The sequence below is a fragment of the Eulemur rufifrons genome, chromosome 7 (assembly GCF_041146395.1).
Source record: "Eulemur rufifrons isolate Redbay chromosome 7, OSU_ERuf_1, whole genome shotgun sequence".
NCBI classification, from domain to species: domain Eukaryota; kingdom Metazoa; phylum Chordata; class Mammalia; order Primates; family Lemuridae; genus Eulemur; species Eulemur rufifrons.
Window position 1 is genome coordinate 487,722 of NC_090989.1, and position 15,897 is coordinate 503,618.

General features: G+C 44.5%; 1 protein-coding gene across 6 annotated transcripts in view; it reads right to left on the reverse strand.

Annotated features, from left to right (window-relative positions):
• The window catches only part of DIP2A (disco interacting protein 2 homolog A), a 108,960-nt gene that overhangs the window by 65,388 nt on the left and 27,675 nt on the right, over positions 1-15,897 (reverse strand). For 5 of the 6 annotated variants that reach the window (XM_069474872.1, XM_069474870.1, XM_069474871.1 and 2 more), the window contains exons 2-5: positions 13,491-13,562; positions 7,347-7,466; positions 2,879-2,998; positions 851-1,102 (exon numbers count right to left, since the gene is read on the reverse strand). In XM_069474872.1, coding sequence (XP_069330973.1) covers positions 851-1,102; positions 2,879-2,998; positions 7,347-7,466; positions 13,491-13,562 — 564 coding nt within the window. The remainder of the gene's footprint in view (positions 1-850; positions 1,103-2,878; positions 2,999-7,346; positions 7,467-13,490; positions 13,563-15,897) is intronic. The other variant, XM_069474874.1, reaches the window with a different exon arrangement.

Sequence of the window (15,897 nt, forward strand, 5' to 3'; positions counted from 1 at the left end):
TAATGAAACGTTTGCATTTTTTCTTTTCTAAGATGAATGTAATTCATAGGATTGCACGATTTAGAAAAGATCCGTGACTCTTTCTGAGTAGTTCTCACTGACATCTTTCCAGGCTGAAGGGTTGTCTACCCTGGTGTCTGGAGGAAGAAGGGCCAGGCCACAGCGGCAGCTCCCGCCCTCGGCCTCAGAGCCCCACCCAGGTGCAGAAACCACTGATGGCCCTGCGGCTGTGGACAAAGGCCCAGAGGAAAGGCAGAGAGGATCAAAGGCAGCCAGGTAAAGGGTGACGGTCACGACCACCAGCAGGTATGTGTACTGACCACGTGCCCTGCACCTGCCACCTGTGCAGCCACGAGAGCAGGAAGGGGCTGTGCAACATGTGGAACCACCACACACGCTTCTGGGGGGGCCCCCGGGGAGGCCCACATGCCACGAGGACCTAGGACTGCTAAACTACTTTGTTACCAAAAGGACATTTTCCAGATGAAAAAGAGGTGCGTCTTGATGGGGAAAAGTTTAGCAACACAGCTATACTGTCCAAAAGGCCAAAGATTTAATCCAGATGATGCATTAACCAAATATTACCCCTGTTCCTTTCAAGTGCAATTTTAAAGCTGAAAATAGGTCAATGTCTCAGGCAGGTGAGCCATGTGAGATATCTGGGCTGCGTGACCTCAGCTGCTCAGAGCGAGCCCAGGCCTGCAGCTAACTGCAGGGAGGCCCCCCCTGAGGTGCTCTCCACCTGCTCCATGCAGGGAACGGTGCTGCTGCCAGGGCGCAGCGCCTGTCTGTCCTGGGCACTCTTGGCTCTGCCGTGCTGGCGCGGGGGCCACGGCAGCTCGTTACTGACCTATGTGGGCGTGGGCTGTGAGGCCTGCGAGCGCAGTGGCAGCAGCGGCCCCCGGCGTGGTGGCGGCACTGGGAGCAGCAGCGGGTCTCCCTCCCGGGTGAGATGAGGTGGAGGATGCGGAGGATGAAGTGGACGAGCCCTGAACGACCCGGTCGAGCCAGGGCTCGACGCTGGGATGGCTCTGGAGCGGAGTGGAGGTGAGTCGCCCGGGTCGCCGTAAAGAGCCCTCATCTTCTGAGGCAGACGACGTGTCTGTGGTTAAAATAACGATGACAGGCATGATGTAGGGATGAGTCCAGAGGAGGACGGAGTTCCCACGTGCACCAGAGCCTCCCAGGCCTGTGTGTAGCTTCTGTGCACCTGGCACAGCTCTGCCCCAACGTGGCCAAGCAGACACCTCAAAGGTCACCCTCAATCTACAGGGCGTGTCAGGAGCCCTACTGTGGGGAAAATGGCTCCACGAGCCCCAGCGCCCCAGGGAGAACTCAGCCCTGGGGCACCACATGCCAGGCGTGAAGACAGCCTCTGGTCTCCTACACAGCTTCAGCGCGTACCTCAGTGGTCCCCGACTGGCAAGTGTTGTGCGGACGTCCAGCGCTGCTACTGCACATCCACCCTGAGCCCCAGTATTCCCCGGGGTGAGCCAGCGCACGAGCCCCACACCTCGGGAGGCAGTGTAGGTGCAGTGTCCTGGCCACTGCATGAACCCCAGTGGCACCGTGGTGGCCGTGGGGGGGACCATGGCCCTGTCCACATGCGTCCTCTCAGGGGAATCAAGTGAATTATCTCTAGAAAGAATTCCTTCCCTGAGACAACTGCTTAATTAACTCTGAATTAAGGTTCCATCAAGTCAGCATGACTGTATATTTTATTATGGGGTCTTATAATTAATTATTAAAAAATTATTTTACAAGTGGATAGTGTCTATAGCTGTATTTAGTAGAAATAATAATTTGACAGCTACTTCTAAGATTTTTTTTTAATAATAAACGTCTTTTTTTTAAAGGAAGAAAGTGTTACCGAAACACTGAATTCACTTGAATCATCTTGTGAATATGGTGCATTTGTTTTTACTGTGTAGCAATTCCAAATGCATCAAACCAAACATGAATGTCACTATTTTGTCACTTAATAACACAGTAAGCAGCAATTGAAGTTCATGGATGTGAAGTCATTAGATATTACCAACATCTTGGTACAATTTAACAGGAAGCTTAAAATACACCACATAAAAGTTTTCATTTCTAATGGTAACAACGACAACATAAACCAAAAACTCTCCAAATAGTCTTATGTCCCACTGAAGTCCTGGTAACAACATATTAAATAATAGGTAGTAAGATGAGAATAATTTAAAATTCTTTTTTTTTTTGAGACAGAGTCTCACTCTGTTGCCCAGGCTAGAGTGAGTGCCGTGGCATCAGCCTAGCTCACAGCAACCTCAAACTCCTGGGCTCAAGCGATCCTCCTGTCTCAGCCTCCCGAGTAGCTGGGACTACAGGCATGCACCACTATGCCTGGCTAATTTTTTCTATATATATTTTTAGCTGTCCATATAATTTCTTTCTATTTTTAGTAGAGATGGGGTCTCGCTCTTGCTCAGGCTGGTCTCGAACTCCTGAGCTCAAACGATCCGCCCACCTCGGCCTCCCAGAGTGCTAGGATTACAGGCGTGAGCCACCGCGCCCGGCCTAAAATTCTTAATTTAGGAAACTTTATCATTGTACTAAGTGCCTATTTTAGGTTCTTCTCTTTACTAAAAGACATAAAGAGCATCTAGTAAAAAATATTAAAATCCACACAAAAAGTCCTGTAGAAAGCAAGTATCCATTTGGGTAAGAATAATACTGTGTAGACCACAGGTTTTTAGGTAAGAAATATGCACATCTACAAATACTTTTCATCTCCAAATGTTCCAATTCTATACTACAGGCCAGAAGGATATTCTAACTCAATGAGCAATACATATTTTAACATCAGTTCTGTGAAACACCCATGAAAGCCATTCCTGACACAGTTTCTCAATACCTGGAGGGGTGTAGGTCTCCACAGATGAATGTACAAGAACAGAGCGCCTTTTCGAAGGCATAGGCATCTTCCTCTCTTTGTATTTGGCCAAAGCTGCTTGCACGGCTTCAGTGTGGATATCTACATAGAAAGAAAAGCAGTAAAAATACTTTTTACAAGATTGATTACGAAATAACAAATTAAGTTTCATGTTTCTGTTTGTTTTTATTGGGTATAAGGGGAATAGAAGCTCTGCCTATCTGTCCATCAACGTATGTTGGTTCTAGATTTCTTTAAATATTATTTTGTTTGTAGATTTGATTTTGGAACCATGTAAATATGTCCATAGTCATAAATCAAAACTAAATAAAAAAACAAATCTCCAAATTTGAAAATAAAGTAAAACAAATGAGCCTCAATGTATGTCTAGCTGTTGGCTGAAACTATTCCAGCTGACGTTAAAACACTGCACTTAGACTGTCCAACCTGTCTCTCCAGAAATATCTACTAAGGACAAAAAGAACTGCATTAAGAACTGTTCAACTCTGTGCTCGCATTGTTGATGGCAGTGAGGCCACTGCCACACGGAGGTGTTCTGTGAGTCATGTGGGACACAGTAAATGAAGAGCATGTGGTCGACTGATTCCACCGGCCCTGGAGCCCTGGACACTCCTGAGAGAGAGAGGAGACGCGAATGCAGGTGAAGGAGGTAGGGACCCTGCAGTCCTGAATTTGAATGGACGATGTGACTACATATGAATGCGGTGCTTTATCTTTGAAAAGTATGTGTTACCTCTGTATGCTAAACCGTCTACAAACAATAACCAGCCCAACAGCAATCACAGCCCTAGTGCCTGTGGTCATAAAACACCATCCTCACCTTAAAAACCCTGAGAAATGGCAGATTCCAAGGCAGGGAAGGAGATGCCCAGAATGAGACTAGAGCATCTTATCCTAACAGCCAACAAGGACAGGGACACGGAGCACCCGCTATGGAGTCTCCAGAGTGGCTGGAAATCACAGCCGGACTCACGTCAAGCCTGGCCAGCTAAGGAGCACAGCAGGCTACACCATGGAGGAGCCACTGCACAAACAGGGCCCAGAAAACACACATCATCCAGCCACGACGTGTACATCCTATTCAGATCCTGGGTCCAAATAAACTTGATTTTAAAAAGGCATTTGAACATTGGCTGCATATTCGCTATTAAGGAATGATTGTTAATTTTTTGGAATAATAGCATTATCTTTTAGAAATACTTTCCTTTCAGATACAGAGACCAAGAATGTTATGACATCTAAATGAAACAGCACGTCTGAGATTGGCTTGGAACCCCGTGGGGAGGGAGGAAGTACGTGGGGCCCGGAGGAAGCCAGGACTGAGTGTGGCTGAGAGCTGGTGCAGTGGCACAGTGGGTCTGGGGCTCTATCATGCTATGATGGCCATTTTTGCATGTGTTTAAAATTTTCCCTAACAAATGCTTTAAAACATTTAAAAACCTTACATTTAAATGGCTTGTAGCCTGCTAATCAAGACGAAAAATTCACATCTAATTGAAACACAATTTATAGAAAAGGCAATTCCAAAAGCTTCTAGAGAAAAAGAACAAATCACCTTGAAGGATTAAGAAACAGGCTGACAATAATAGTAACCAGGTACAAGAAGGCAATATCGTATGGAAGGAAAAAGTATTGAATGTAGAATTTTAGATCCAACCAAATTATTTAAACATGAGGGTTTAATAAAAATATTTTCAGACATATAATGCTTCAAAAGCATCGACACGTAAGGACTCAACTGAAAACGCTCATGGAAGAAAGTGCGCAACAGAAGGGGAGCACCAGAGACAAACCCAGGAGGCCTCAACAGATATGGACATAGCTATGACTCCCATAGTGCTGTCTTAGAAAAAAAGGAAAACATAAATGTACACAAAACAATCCAGAACTAAACATTTAGACAATATCAACATGATGGGATTAAAACCAACAGATCTAAGAAACTCAACAAACCCCAAGCATAAGCAAAAGAAAACTACACCAGCGCACCATAACCAAACCACTCAAAAACCACCATTTCTTAGTCTGCTCGGCTGCCATAACAAAATACCACAGACCAGACCGGGTGCCTTCAACAACAGCAATTTATTTTCTCACAGTTCTGAAGGCTGGAAGTCCAATATCAAGGAGCCAGCATGGCTGGTTTCTGGTGCGGTCTCTCCTCCCGGCTTGTATACGTTGCCTTCTCCCTGTGTCCTCAGATGGTGACGGGGTGCGGGAGAAGCCAAGCTCTCTGATGTCTCTACGCACATGGGCACTAATCCCAGAGTGAGGGCTCCACCCTCACGAACTCATCTCAAGCTAATCACCTCCCAAAGGCCCCAGCTCCAAATACAATCCCATTGGGGTTTAGGGGTTTCAATATGTGAATTTTGGGAAGGACACAATTCAGTCCATTGCACAGTGATAAAGAGAAAAATCTTAAAAGTGCCAGAGAAAATAAGACACATTAAATACAAAGAAACATGGATAAGGAACAAACTGGAGGACTAACACTACTGATTTTAAACTTATGATTAAGCTACAATCATTAAGAGAAGCACAGTTTTGCCTTAAAGATAGACGAATAGATTAATAGAGAGTCCAGAAATATACGCACATACATATGTGCAACTGCTTTTAGGAAAAAAGTGCATAGAGAATTCACTGGAGAAGGCAGTCTTCTTAAGGAATGGTGCAGGAACCATTGGATATCTACATGCAAAAAAAAAAAAAAAAAACTACTTTGATTCACACCCTGCACTTATACTGAAAATAACTAAATATCAGATCATAGACCTCAGAGTAAAACCTAAAACTATAATCTTCTACAATGGGCCAGACGCAGTGGCTCATGCCTGTAATCCAGCACTTTGGGAGGCCAAGGCAGGAGGATCACTTGAGGCCAGGAGTTCAAGACTGGCCTGGACAATAGTGAGACCTTGTCTTTACAAAAAAGTTAAATATTAGTCAAGCATAGTGGCATACAGCTGTAGTTCCAGATACTCAAGAGGCTGCGGCAGGAGGATCGCTGGAGCCCAGGAGTTAGAGGCTGCAGTGAGCTGTGATGATGCCACTGCACTCCAGCCTGGTCAATAAAGCGAGACTCTGTCTCCAAAAAAAAAAAAAAAAAAAAAAACAGAAAACAAAAACGAAAACCTACATAAGAAAAAAAGCACAATTCATTTTTAAAAATTGATAACTTAGACTTTATCAAAATTAAAAACTTCTGCTCTTCAAAAGACATTTTAAGGAAATATAAAGACAAACCACACCCTGGGAGAAAATACTGGCACATCGTATTTATGATACGGACTTGTATTAGACAATAAAGAACATATCTAGTACAAGGCTCACAAGGGCAGAAACAAGTTTACCGGCACCAGTTACATGAGTGTGGACAGGGCTGGGGGGACAATGTGGGGAGAGGGGAAGGCAGGCGGTCTTTCCTATGGCCCCGTTCATGGAAAGTGTGTGTGCAAGTGCAGGCTATCTGCACCCAGGCTGAAGAAACTGTGCTCAGTGGAATTTTGAGGGCAGCTGTCTCAGGATTCAGAGATTTTGTGTGATTTTTACCTTTGTCCTTAAACTTGGTATAATATTTTATATACATTTAATATTAAGCATATATTATTTTTATATGTAGAAAAGAACTTTTCCGTGTGAAAAAGTTTTTTTAAATGTGTATCAAATTGGTAAGAAATTATCTGGTCAAATATTTCTTAGACCATTTTTTCATATTCCCATGTTGAGAAAACATTTAAAATCTTAATGTCCTTCTTGGACATTCTTAAAAATGACCATTTTTTTTTTTTTACCCCTGTTGAAAGTTTTTCTGAAAAGGTCTTATTGAAAGATCTTAAATGTAAAGGAAATATACAATTATAAAGTGGTAGAAATTTTGCTAAATAAAGTGCTCAAAACTTAATATATAACCTATAATAGAAAAATGAATTTTTTCCAGTGGGCATTCTGATAATTCAAATAAAATATCAGATACAAATTTAAATATTCATAAAAGCACCACCAAACAGAATGAAAGAAACCTCCAAAATAAGAAAAAGAAATACTAAAACACCTATACCTAGTAGTAAAGCTATTCCATAGGCACAAAAATTACAAACAGCAACCCTAAAGCTCTACGTGGAAAAATGTACACCAATGTTTGAAGAAATCATTCTAGTGAGAGTGGGAGGAAGATTTCTCCAGAGATTTTAGTGGGCATCCTTTAAGAAAACAACACTTAAGCTACATGATACATTAAAACAGACTGTGGTTATGTGAAGGTTAAATGTTTTTCCTAAAAAGTGTTATGTACATTATTGCTCAACAGAAAATAATTTCTCAGGCAGGTACTTCAGCAAAGAAAAAATACCTGACAGCCTTCATGGCCAGAGTCTAAGAGTGCCAGGCCCACCTGCCCTCCTCACTACCTAGGCCGTGAGCCTACCTGACCGGAAGCGCTCATCCCGTGAGTTGGTGGGCCGAGACTTCTGCTGTTTGGGTGCAGCAGCTGTGGTCTGTGAGGGCCCAGGGGTTCTATTCTCTGCTTGCAGAGATGGGTCTATGCCTGAAACACAATTTTAGGAGAATACCTGTGTAAACCATTTGCTTTTCCAATTGTGAAAAAGTCCATTTAAAACAGCATACATTTCTCATCGATCATTACACAACATACACTCTGCCAAACCTGCACAGAAGAATCTTGAACCCGGAAGTTGGTGGTGGACATGTGGATGCTGTGGGTCACGGGCAAGGCCCACTCCGACGTCCTCCTCGCCCCACACCACCCAGCCCAGCCTGACGACCAAGCTGCTGTCCTGTGCTCGGAGTGTGAGCCCTGGCCTCCCAGACTCTCCACGGAAAGCCCTTTATCGTGGGTGTTTCCCAAATCTGAAATGGCCTGTATTACTTCTCCCCGGCACTGTGCACGGTGTCAGCAAACCCTGAGAAACGGCCCACTCAGCAGTCACTGGGGGCCATCCATCAGTCGCCCTCCGCCACGAACAGAGAAGGTGGAAAGGTGGAGAAAAGAGCAGAGAGAGGATACAAGGTGCCCCAAAACAGGCTTGCTCAGGGGGGGCTGCGGCCCCACTGCCCTCGCCTGCCCTGCTGCCCCTGCCTGCTCTGCCTCCAGACCCTGCGATGACAGTGCAATGACCAGCAAGTCACCTGCTCTCCATGCTCCACCCCCAGGCCCTCACTCTCAACAAAACTAATGTTTAACTTTAGCCTTTGTTTCAAAACATCTCAAAAAATGGCCAGCAGGGACTCCAGTCCCAGTGCTTTTCTAGCCCTTCCCACTTCCTGAAAAGAGGCAGAGCCCATCCTGCCTCCAACCTGGGGAGGTCGGTGACCGCCCCGCAGGCACGGCGTGGCAGGAGTGATGCTGGGTGGCTTCTGAGGCTGGTCGGGAAAGGCAGCACAGCCCTACCTGGCTCTGCAGCAACACAGGCCACAGCCAGCACCCCGAGCCCCACACTGGAGGCCCCTGGAGGACAGAGGGAGACTCAGCAGGTGTGGGGAGCTGAGCGCTTGGCTGTGGGTGTCTGCTCACCCTGCAGCCACGCTGTGGTTCAGGAGCCCTCAGGGGACAGCACCCTGCACTCGGGCACTCAGTTCTGGCTCTGAGGACAAGGTCAAGTTAACGTTTGAGCCGGTCCCAAGGGCCAGGTCTGTGAGCAGAAGAGATGCTGCTGACGCTGTTTAAGTGCTACACGCGCTTCAGGGTGGTGAGTTATGCAGCCTCAGAGCAACTCCCTCTCCCAAAGTCAAAGCTTAGCCCTCCAAAATTTGAGCATATACACATACATACACCCACATGTATGCACACATATTACATATGTACACATATATGTACATAAACATATATGGCAATACTGAGCAGTACTCCTACTGGCTTTTTGCTTTTCATGACTGGACAAAACTACTTGGAAGTGCGTAATGGAGAATACATAGAGTCTTATGCATTATGGATGGATTATAAATAGGCATATTGCAAAGTGCTATATATGCAAATGGCATCCTTACATTTATATTCCAAAATGTGGGTGCTTTTATTCTTTTTCTTTTCTTTCTTTTTTTGAGACAGGGTCTTTCTATGTTGCCCAGGCCAGTCTCTAAATCCTAGGCTCAAGTGATGCTCCTGGGATTGCAGGAGTGAGCTACTGTGCCCAGCCGCTTTTATTCTTTGAGACAAATTCATTTGTGCAACAAAGACACAAAACCCAGTGTGACATTATTGGATGAAAAAGTAGATATATTTTTAATTTTAACAGAAACCAAGAGAAGACTTTCCAAAAAGATTACAGAGATTCGCACTCCTAGGAGCAACGTATGAAAGTGCCATTTCCCCAAATCTTTGTCAGGACTAGATGCTATAAAAAGTTCTACAATTTTGCCAATCTGACAAGACAAAATGGTTCCCTTTAATTTACATTTCCATACCTACAGTGAAGCTGGACATAATTTAATGTTTATTGCCCACCCACAATTTCTCTTCTTTGAACTTCCATTCACTTTACACAGCTAAAAGACCCCCTGGGATGCCACATTCCCGGTCTACTAGGGGCACTACTCTGGACTGCCCACCCTGGACTGCCCACCCTGGACTGCTATGTACTCTGGACTGCCCACCCTGGACTGCCCACCCTGGACTGCTATGTACTCTGGACTGCCCACCCTGGACTGCCCACCCTGGACTGTTATGTACTCTGGACTGCCCACCCTGGACTGCCCACCCTGGACTGCTATGTACTCTGGATTGCCCACCCTGGACTGCCCACCCTGGACTGCCCACCCTGGACTGCTATGTACTCTGGACTGCCCACCCTGGACTGCCCACCCTGGACTGCTATGTACTCTGGACTGCCCACCCTGGACTGCCCACCCTGGACTGTTATGTACTCTGGACTGCCCACCCTGGACTGCCCACCCTGGACTGCTATGTACTCTGGACTGCCCACCCTGGACTGCCCACCCTGGACTGCTATGTACTCTGGACTGCCCACCCTGGACTGCTATGTACTCTGGACTGCCCACCCTGGACTGCCCACCCTGGACTGTTATGTACTCTGGACTGCCCACCCTGGACTGCCCACCCTGGACTGCTATGTACTCTGGACTGCCCACCCTGGACTGCCCACCCTGGACTGCTATGTACTCTGGACTGCCCACCCTGGACTGCCCACCCTGGACTGCTATGTACTCTGGACTGCCCACCCTGGACGGCTACAGACCCTGGACCACGTAGCAGCTAATGGCAGCTCAGTCACTGCAATGTGCACGTTTCTCAATCACACCTGTCTCTTTTCCTTTCTGGCTTCCAGGTCTCCTGTCTTACCCACTCAGAAGGTTAGTCAAATATTTTTCTGAATTTTGTAATTTCTATAATTAAAAACATATTTAGAGCTTTAATCCTTCTGAATTTATCTTCACTAACAGTGGAGAGGAAAAGGGTTCTTGCCTCCAGAAAACAGCACCAACAATTAAATAAACTCTTCCCCCTTCCCACCTTCTCAAATCATTTCTGGGCCCTTCTCCCCGAGATTGGCTGGCTGCTCCGCACGCCAGTGTCCTTCTGCTTCTACTGTAACGACCTGCAATCAGGTGTGACACCTCACATACCGACCCTTTACCACTAGCTTTCTTTTTCGAAAATTTATTGGCCACTCTTAGAACTTTTCTCCTTCTAATGAGTATTATTTCCATTTCTAGGTTTAGGAAAAAAATCAGCCTAACTAAAAATCAGGCTATAACTACATTATTTTAATACACTAATTTGGACAAATCTGCCTGTTTCATAGTATGTATTAAGAATTTCCATTTAGGAAATTGTTATGTTTCTTCATGTATTAGGGTCTCAGTTATTTCTTTCAAGTAGATTTTATCATCCTAATATAGGTTCTTGCTAAATGTATTAATAAGCATTTGACAGTTTATTTTCATTATGAAGATTTTTTCTTATTTTATAACAAATATTGCTAGAGAAAAGCCATTGATTCTTCCATATTTGTTTTCTATCTTTTCATCTATCAAACCAAAAACACTCATTCTAAGAGTTAAATAGGCCGGGCGCGGTGGCTCACGCCTGTAATCCTAGCACTCTGGGAGGCCGAGGCGGGTGGATCGCTCAAGGTCAGGAGTTCGAGACCAGCCTGAGCAATGAGCGAGACCTCGTCTCTACTAAAAATAGAAAGAAATTATCTGGCCAACTAAAATATATATAGAAAAAAAAAATTAGCCGGGCATGGTGGCGCATGCCTGTAGTCCCAGCTACTCGGGAGGCTGAGGCAGTAGGATCGCTTAAGCCCGGGAGTTTGAGGTTGCTGTGAGCTAGGCTGACGCCACGGCACTCACTCTAGCCTGGGCAACAAAGCGACACTCTGTCTCAAAAAAAAAAAAAAAAAAAAGAGTTAAATAAGCTGAGCCCCCTGGGTTTTCAAGTTATAAAATACTAACGCCCATACATAGAGACCGTTGTCTTTTGTTCTCTAATGATTACTCTTCGTTCCCCACCTTACTGCATCAGCTGTGACCACCAAAACAACGTGGAGCGAGAGTGGGCACAGCAAGTGTTTCTGTTAACCCTGCCTGGGATGGAAACGGCTACAGTATGCAATTGTTTAATTTGATGGTTGCTGGTGATTTTTGGCAAATGGCCTGCAAGACATTTTAACAGTTTCCTTCAATTACAATTTTACTCAGAGTTTGTTTTTGTTTTATTTTGGATGAATAAATATCAGCATATGAAAAGCCTCCTCAATCTTTTTGTTGTTGATTTACTATAAAACACAGCCCAGCAATACAGGCAGCACAAAGCATGTTTAATACTGTTTAAGAATATTATCCAGGAAAAATGTAACCACTGCACAGGCTAAGAAGTACACACTCGAGTGCCTCAGGATCCCCGGTGGCCCTCTGCAATTTCACGTCCGTGAGGAAATGGCACTGCCTTCTGTGAAAACCAGTTGGCTTTTCTTTTTCTACTAACTATGTAAAGGTCCCTAAATAGCTCAGTTTGGTTGTGTTTTTTGAAATGAATATTGGCTATTCTCCCTCGTAATGGTTCCTTTCGCTCCCCACTACGTTCGTGAGGCTCTCCTTGATGGTGCACGCAGGCCTTCGCTTTCCGCTGCATGAGCTCTGTTGATGACGTCTGAGCTCTTGGCAGTTTAGGGACAGAACGAACACTCTCGTGCATGGAGTCAGTATAAGGTGCGAACAAACAGGAATTTCTCTAGGGCACAGATGTACCTGAAGAAGAATCGTTGCACTTCTTCAACTTTAGTACATGATACCGGCTTCCAACACCCCACTGTTCAAATCCTCTCCAACAACAGAATGGTCGGTTGTGGTTTTAATTTGCATTTCTCTGATTACTGGAGAGGTTAGGCATCTTTTCGTTTGCTTGTTGGTTGTTAGGATTTCCACTTATGAAATACCTATTTGAGTCTCTGCCCATTTTTCTACTGGGCATTTTCTTATGTTGGGGGACTTTTGGGCTATTTAAGTTTTAATTAATTAAAATTAAATTAAAAATCTAGTCTCTCGGTCACACCAGCCAGATTTCAAGTGCTAGTTTTTAGTGTACTGGACGAAGTGACCAGAGAACATGCCCATTACTGCACAAAGCTCTGTTGGACAGTGGGGCTCCCAACACTCTGGACACCAGTTTTTCTTCAGGTATTCATGTCACAACCGCCTTCCCACATTCGGTAGTTTGACTTTTCAATCTCTTTATGGTGACTATTGATAAAAAACAAGTTCTTAATTTTAATACAGTACAATTTATCAATCTTTCCCTTTATGGTTGCCGCTTTTGGTACCTTCAGTGACTTAAAAAGTCCATCCTATCTTGAGATTTTCTTGGAAGATCTTCTAAAGGTTCTATAGTTTTTGTCTTTCATTCACATTTAGGCCTGCTATACTTGGAATGATTTTGTGTCCAATGCTGTGTGTTTTACACGTGGACAAGGAACTGTGCTAGCGCCACGGCCGCAAAGCTTCTCTCCCAGGCACCGAGTCCACGCACGTGAAAGCATCTGTCTGCGCCGTCTGCCCCGCCCGAACCACCCTGCCTCAGCGACGGCGGCTGTGCACTCACTCTTCACGTCCGCCTGGCAACTCCTCTCACTTCCTCCTTTATTGCACATATTCAGACCTCTTGACCTTTCACATTTGGACACAGATTTCAGACTAGCTTGTTAAGTTCCACCAAAAAACATCTGATGAAATGATGAATGCACTGAATCTACAAATCAGCCTACCACGGGAAGAACTGGCATCTTTACAATACTTGTTCTAGCCCTAGTGAGGAAACGTGCCCGGCTGTCCTATTATCATAAAAATAAAACAAATCCTATTTCGGAACAAGATCTGTACCAAGACAGAGCTGTAAATTATACTCTATGCCTTTGGACTTTATTGTTTCATATTAGACACGTATTTTTCCATTCCTTAATAAAATATGAAACACCAATGTTTAAACTTGGTTCAACATTGTTCACCAATGTTAAACTCTAAAATCAATTTTTAAGTCAAGTTTTATGAGACCATATAACTGTTACAAAACACCTGAGCATACTGACCTTACCTTGAATAAGTGGTATGTAACGTGCAAGCAGCTTGGCCCTTTTCTTTTCATATCCTTTTTGGGTGATGTCACCTAAAACAATGGAAAAGAGAATTACATTTCTTCTAAAGTTCCAAAATTTTTTAATTAAAAATTAATTCATGACCAAAAAACTGGAACAACATTAATGTCCTTCAACTGGTGACTGGATAAATAAACTACGATGGATCCATACAATGGAATACCACTCAGCAGTGAGAAGGAACAAACTGCTGATACACAGCAGTTTGGACAGATCCCAAAGGCACGCTGGTGAGTGACAGAAGCCATTCTCAAAAGGCTACATGCTGCATATTCCACTGATGTGACACTCTGGAAAAGACACAACTATGGAGTTAGAGACAGATGGTGGCTGTCTGGGGCTGGGAGTGAGGAATGGACGAGGGAATCTGGAGAGTGGTGAAAGTGTTCTATGTCCTGACTGTAGTGATGGTTACATGACATATATGTTTGTCGAAAATTCATACAACTGTACAACAGAAAGGGTGAATTAATTCTACTGTATGTAAATTTTACTGTATGTAAAATTGTGATCAGCATGCCCTGGAAGCTTGTCAAAAATGCAGACTCTGAGGCCACAACCCAAACTCACAGAATTCAAACCTGCATTTTATCAAGATCCTCAAGTGATTGCTATGAAGGTTCAAGTTTCAGAAGTACTGGAGTAAGGGACCCATGGGACACCGGCCCTGCCAGGCCAAGGGATGTCCCTGCGGGAGGACTCAGGAAAAAGGGCTGTCGGTCCAATAAATTATCATAAGGAAAAACACCTGAAGTCAAATCAAACCACCTAAGATGGAGGCAGGATATGTATCTTCATGGAAATACCTCTTCATCTAAGCACACTGTGTGGTTTCCTACACAAAACTGGAAATGCTCATGGTGGCTCCGTGATGTTCTAAAGACTTTATTTAGACCAGAAATATACTTTACAGTTCTCACTACTAGCTTGTTCTTTGGTGAACACTCAGTACAGAGTTTCCGGTGTTTTCTAAGCCCTCCCGAAAAAAACAAGCACTTACTGCAGTGCGTGAGAAGACACAGGCGGCTATAACTGAGTGCTTAACCAAGTGTTTGCTTTAGGTGAATTTTTGACTGTAGGATTTGTCGTGTGAAAAGACTAATGCCGGCCGGGCGTGGTGGTTCATGCCTACAATCCTAGCACTCTGGGAGGCTGAGGTGGGTGGATCGCTCGAGGTCAGGAGTTCGAGACCAGCCTGAGCAGGAGCAAGACCCCCGTCTCTACTAAAAATAGAAAGAAATTATATGGACAACTAAAAATATATACAGAAAAAATTAGCCGGACATGGTGGCGCATGCCTGTAGTCCCAGCTACTCGGGAGGCTGAGGCAGTAGGATCACTTAAGCCCTGGAATTGGAGGTTGCTGTGAGCTGGGCTGACGCCACGGCACTCACTCTAGCCCGGGCAACAGAGTAAGACTCTTGTCTCAAAAAAAAAAAAAAAAAAAAGGACTAATGCCTCTGAATGTCTGACATCCAAGATAAGCTGCACTGGAAGCCTCTGGGTGGGCACTACACCATCCCACAGAAGAGTCTGGGGCCAGGGCCTGTGGGCCAGGCGGGCAGCTGCTGGGGAGTCCAGGCCGGGTTGAAAGGCGCCCTCTGTGCACAGCCTCTGCTCCTGGTCAGGCCCCTCCCCACAGAGTTCCCTGCCTTGAGCTCTCACTGTATGTATGTCCTTCTGTTTGCTTATTCCTTTGTCCGCCATGTTCCACCCTTACCACCAAAGGCAACTATTTTTTTGCATTTAGTGTCTTTTAATTTTAACATATTCTGCAGAACGTATACTGCTTTGTGTCAATGTATTTTTACTTGACCTGAATGGCATTACATCACACACCTCACTAGATCAGCTGTTTTCTTCACTAAAGCCTTCCATTTCTAAAACCAACCCATCCTGAATGCAATGAGCACACCTGGTCCACTGCTCTGAGGCTGGTGCCCCTTGGAAGTGGGTCTTTTTTTCCCCTCACTGGACACTCACAGGCCTGGAGCCAGTCACTGGCCACCAACACACTCAGTGTTTCCGTGACAATCCTCATCTGGTCCAGGATATCATATGATTTCACTTACTAAATTTCAACTTTTGCACAACTTTAAAGTACACATATTTTTTAAAGTATCATCTACTAAAAAAATTGTTTCCTCTGGAATATCTGAAAATATGTGACAAATTCAAATGAAAACTAAATATTGCTATGTTAAATTAAAACTGATAAACCCATATTTAAAAGAGCAGTTGATTTTCCAGAGTATTTAAAAATTATTCATGTCCTAGCAACCAGTGTTCCTTATGTTCCCATTTTAAATGAATGTTAAATGGTGAAGGTACCCAAGGAGCATGGAG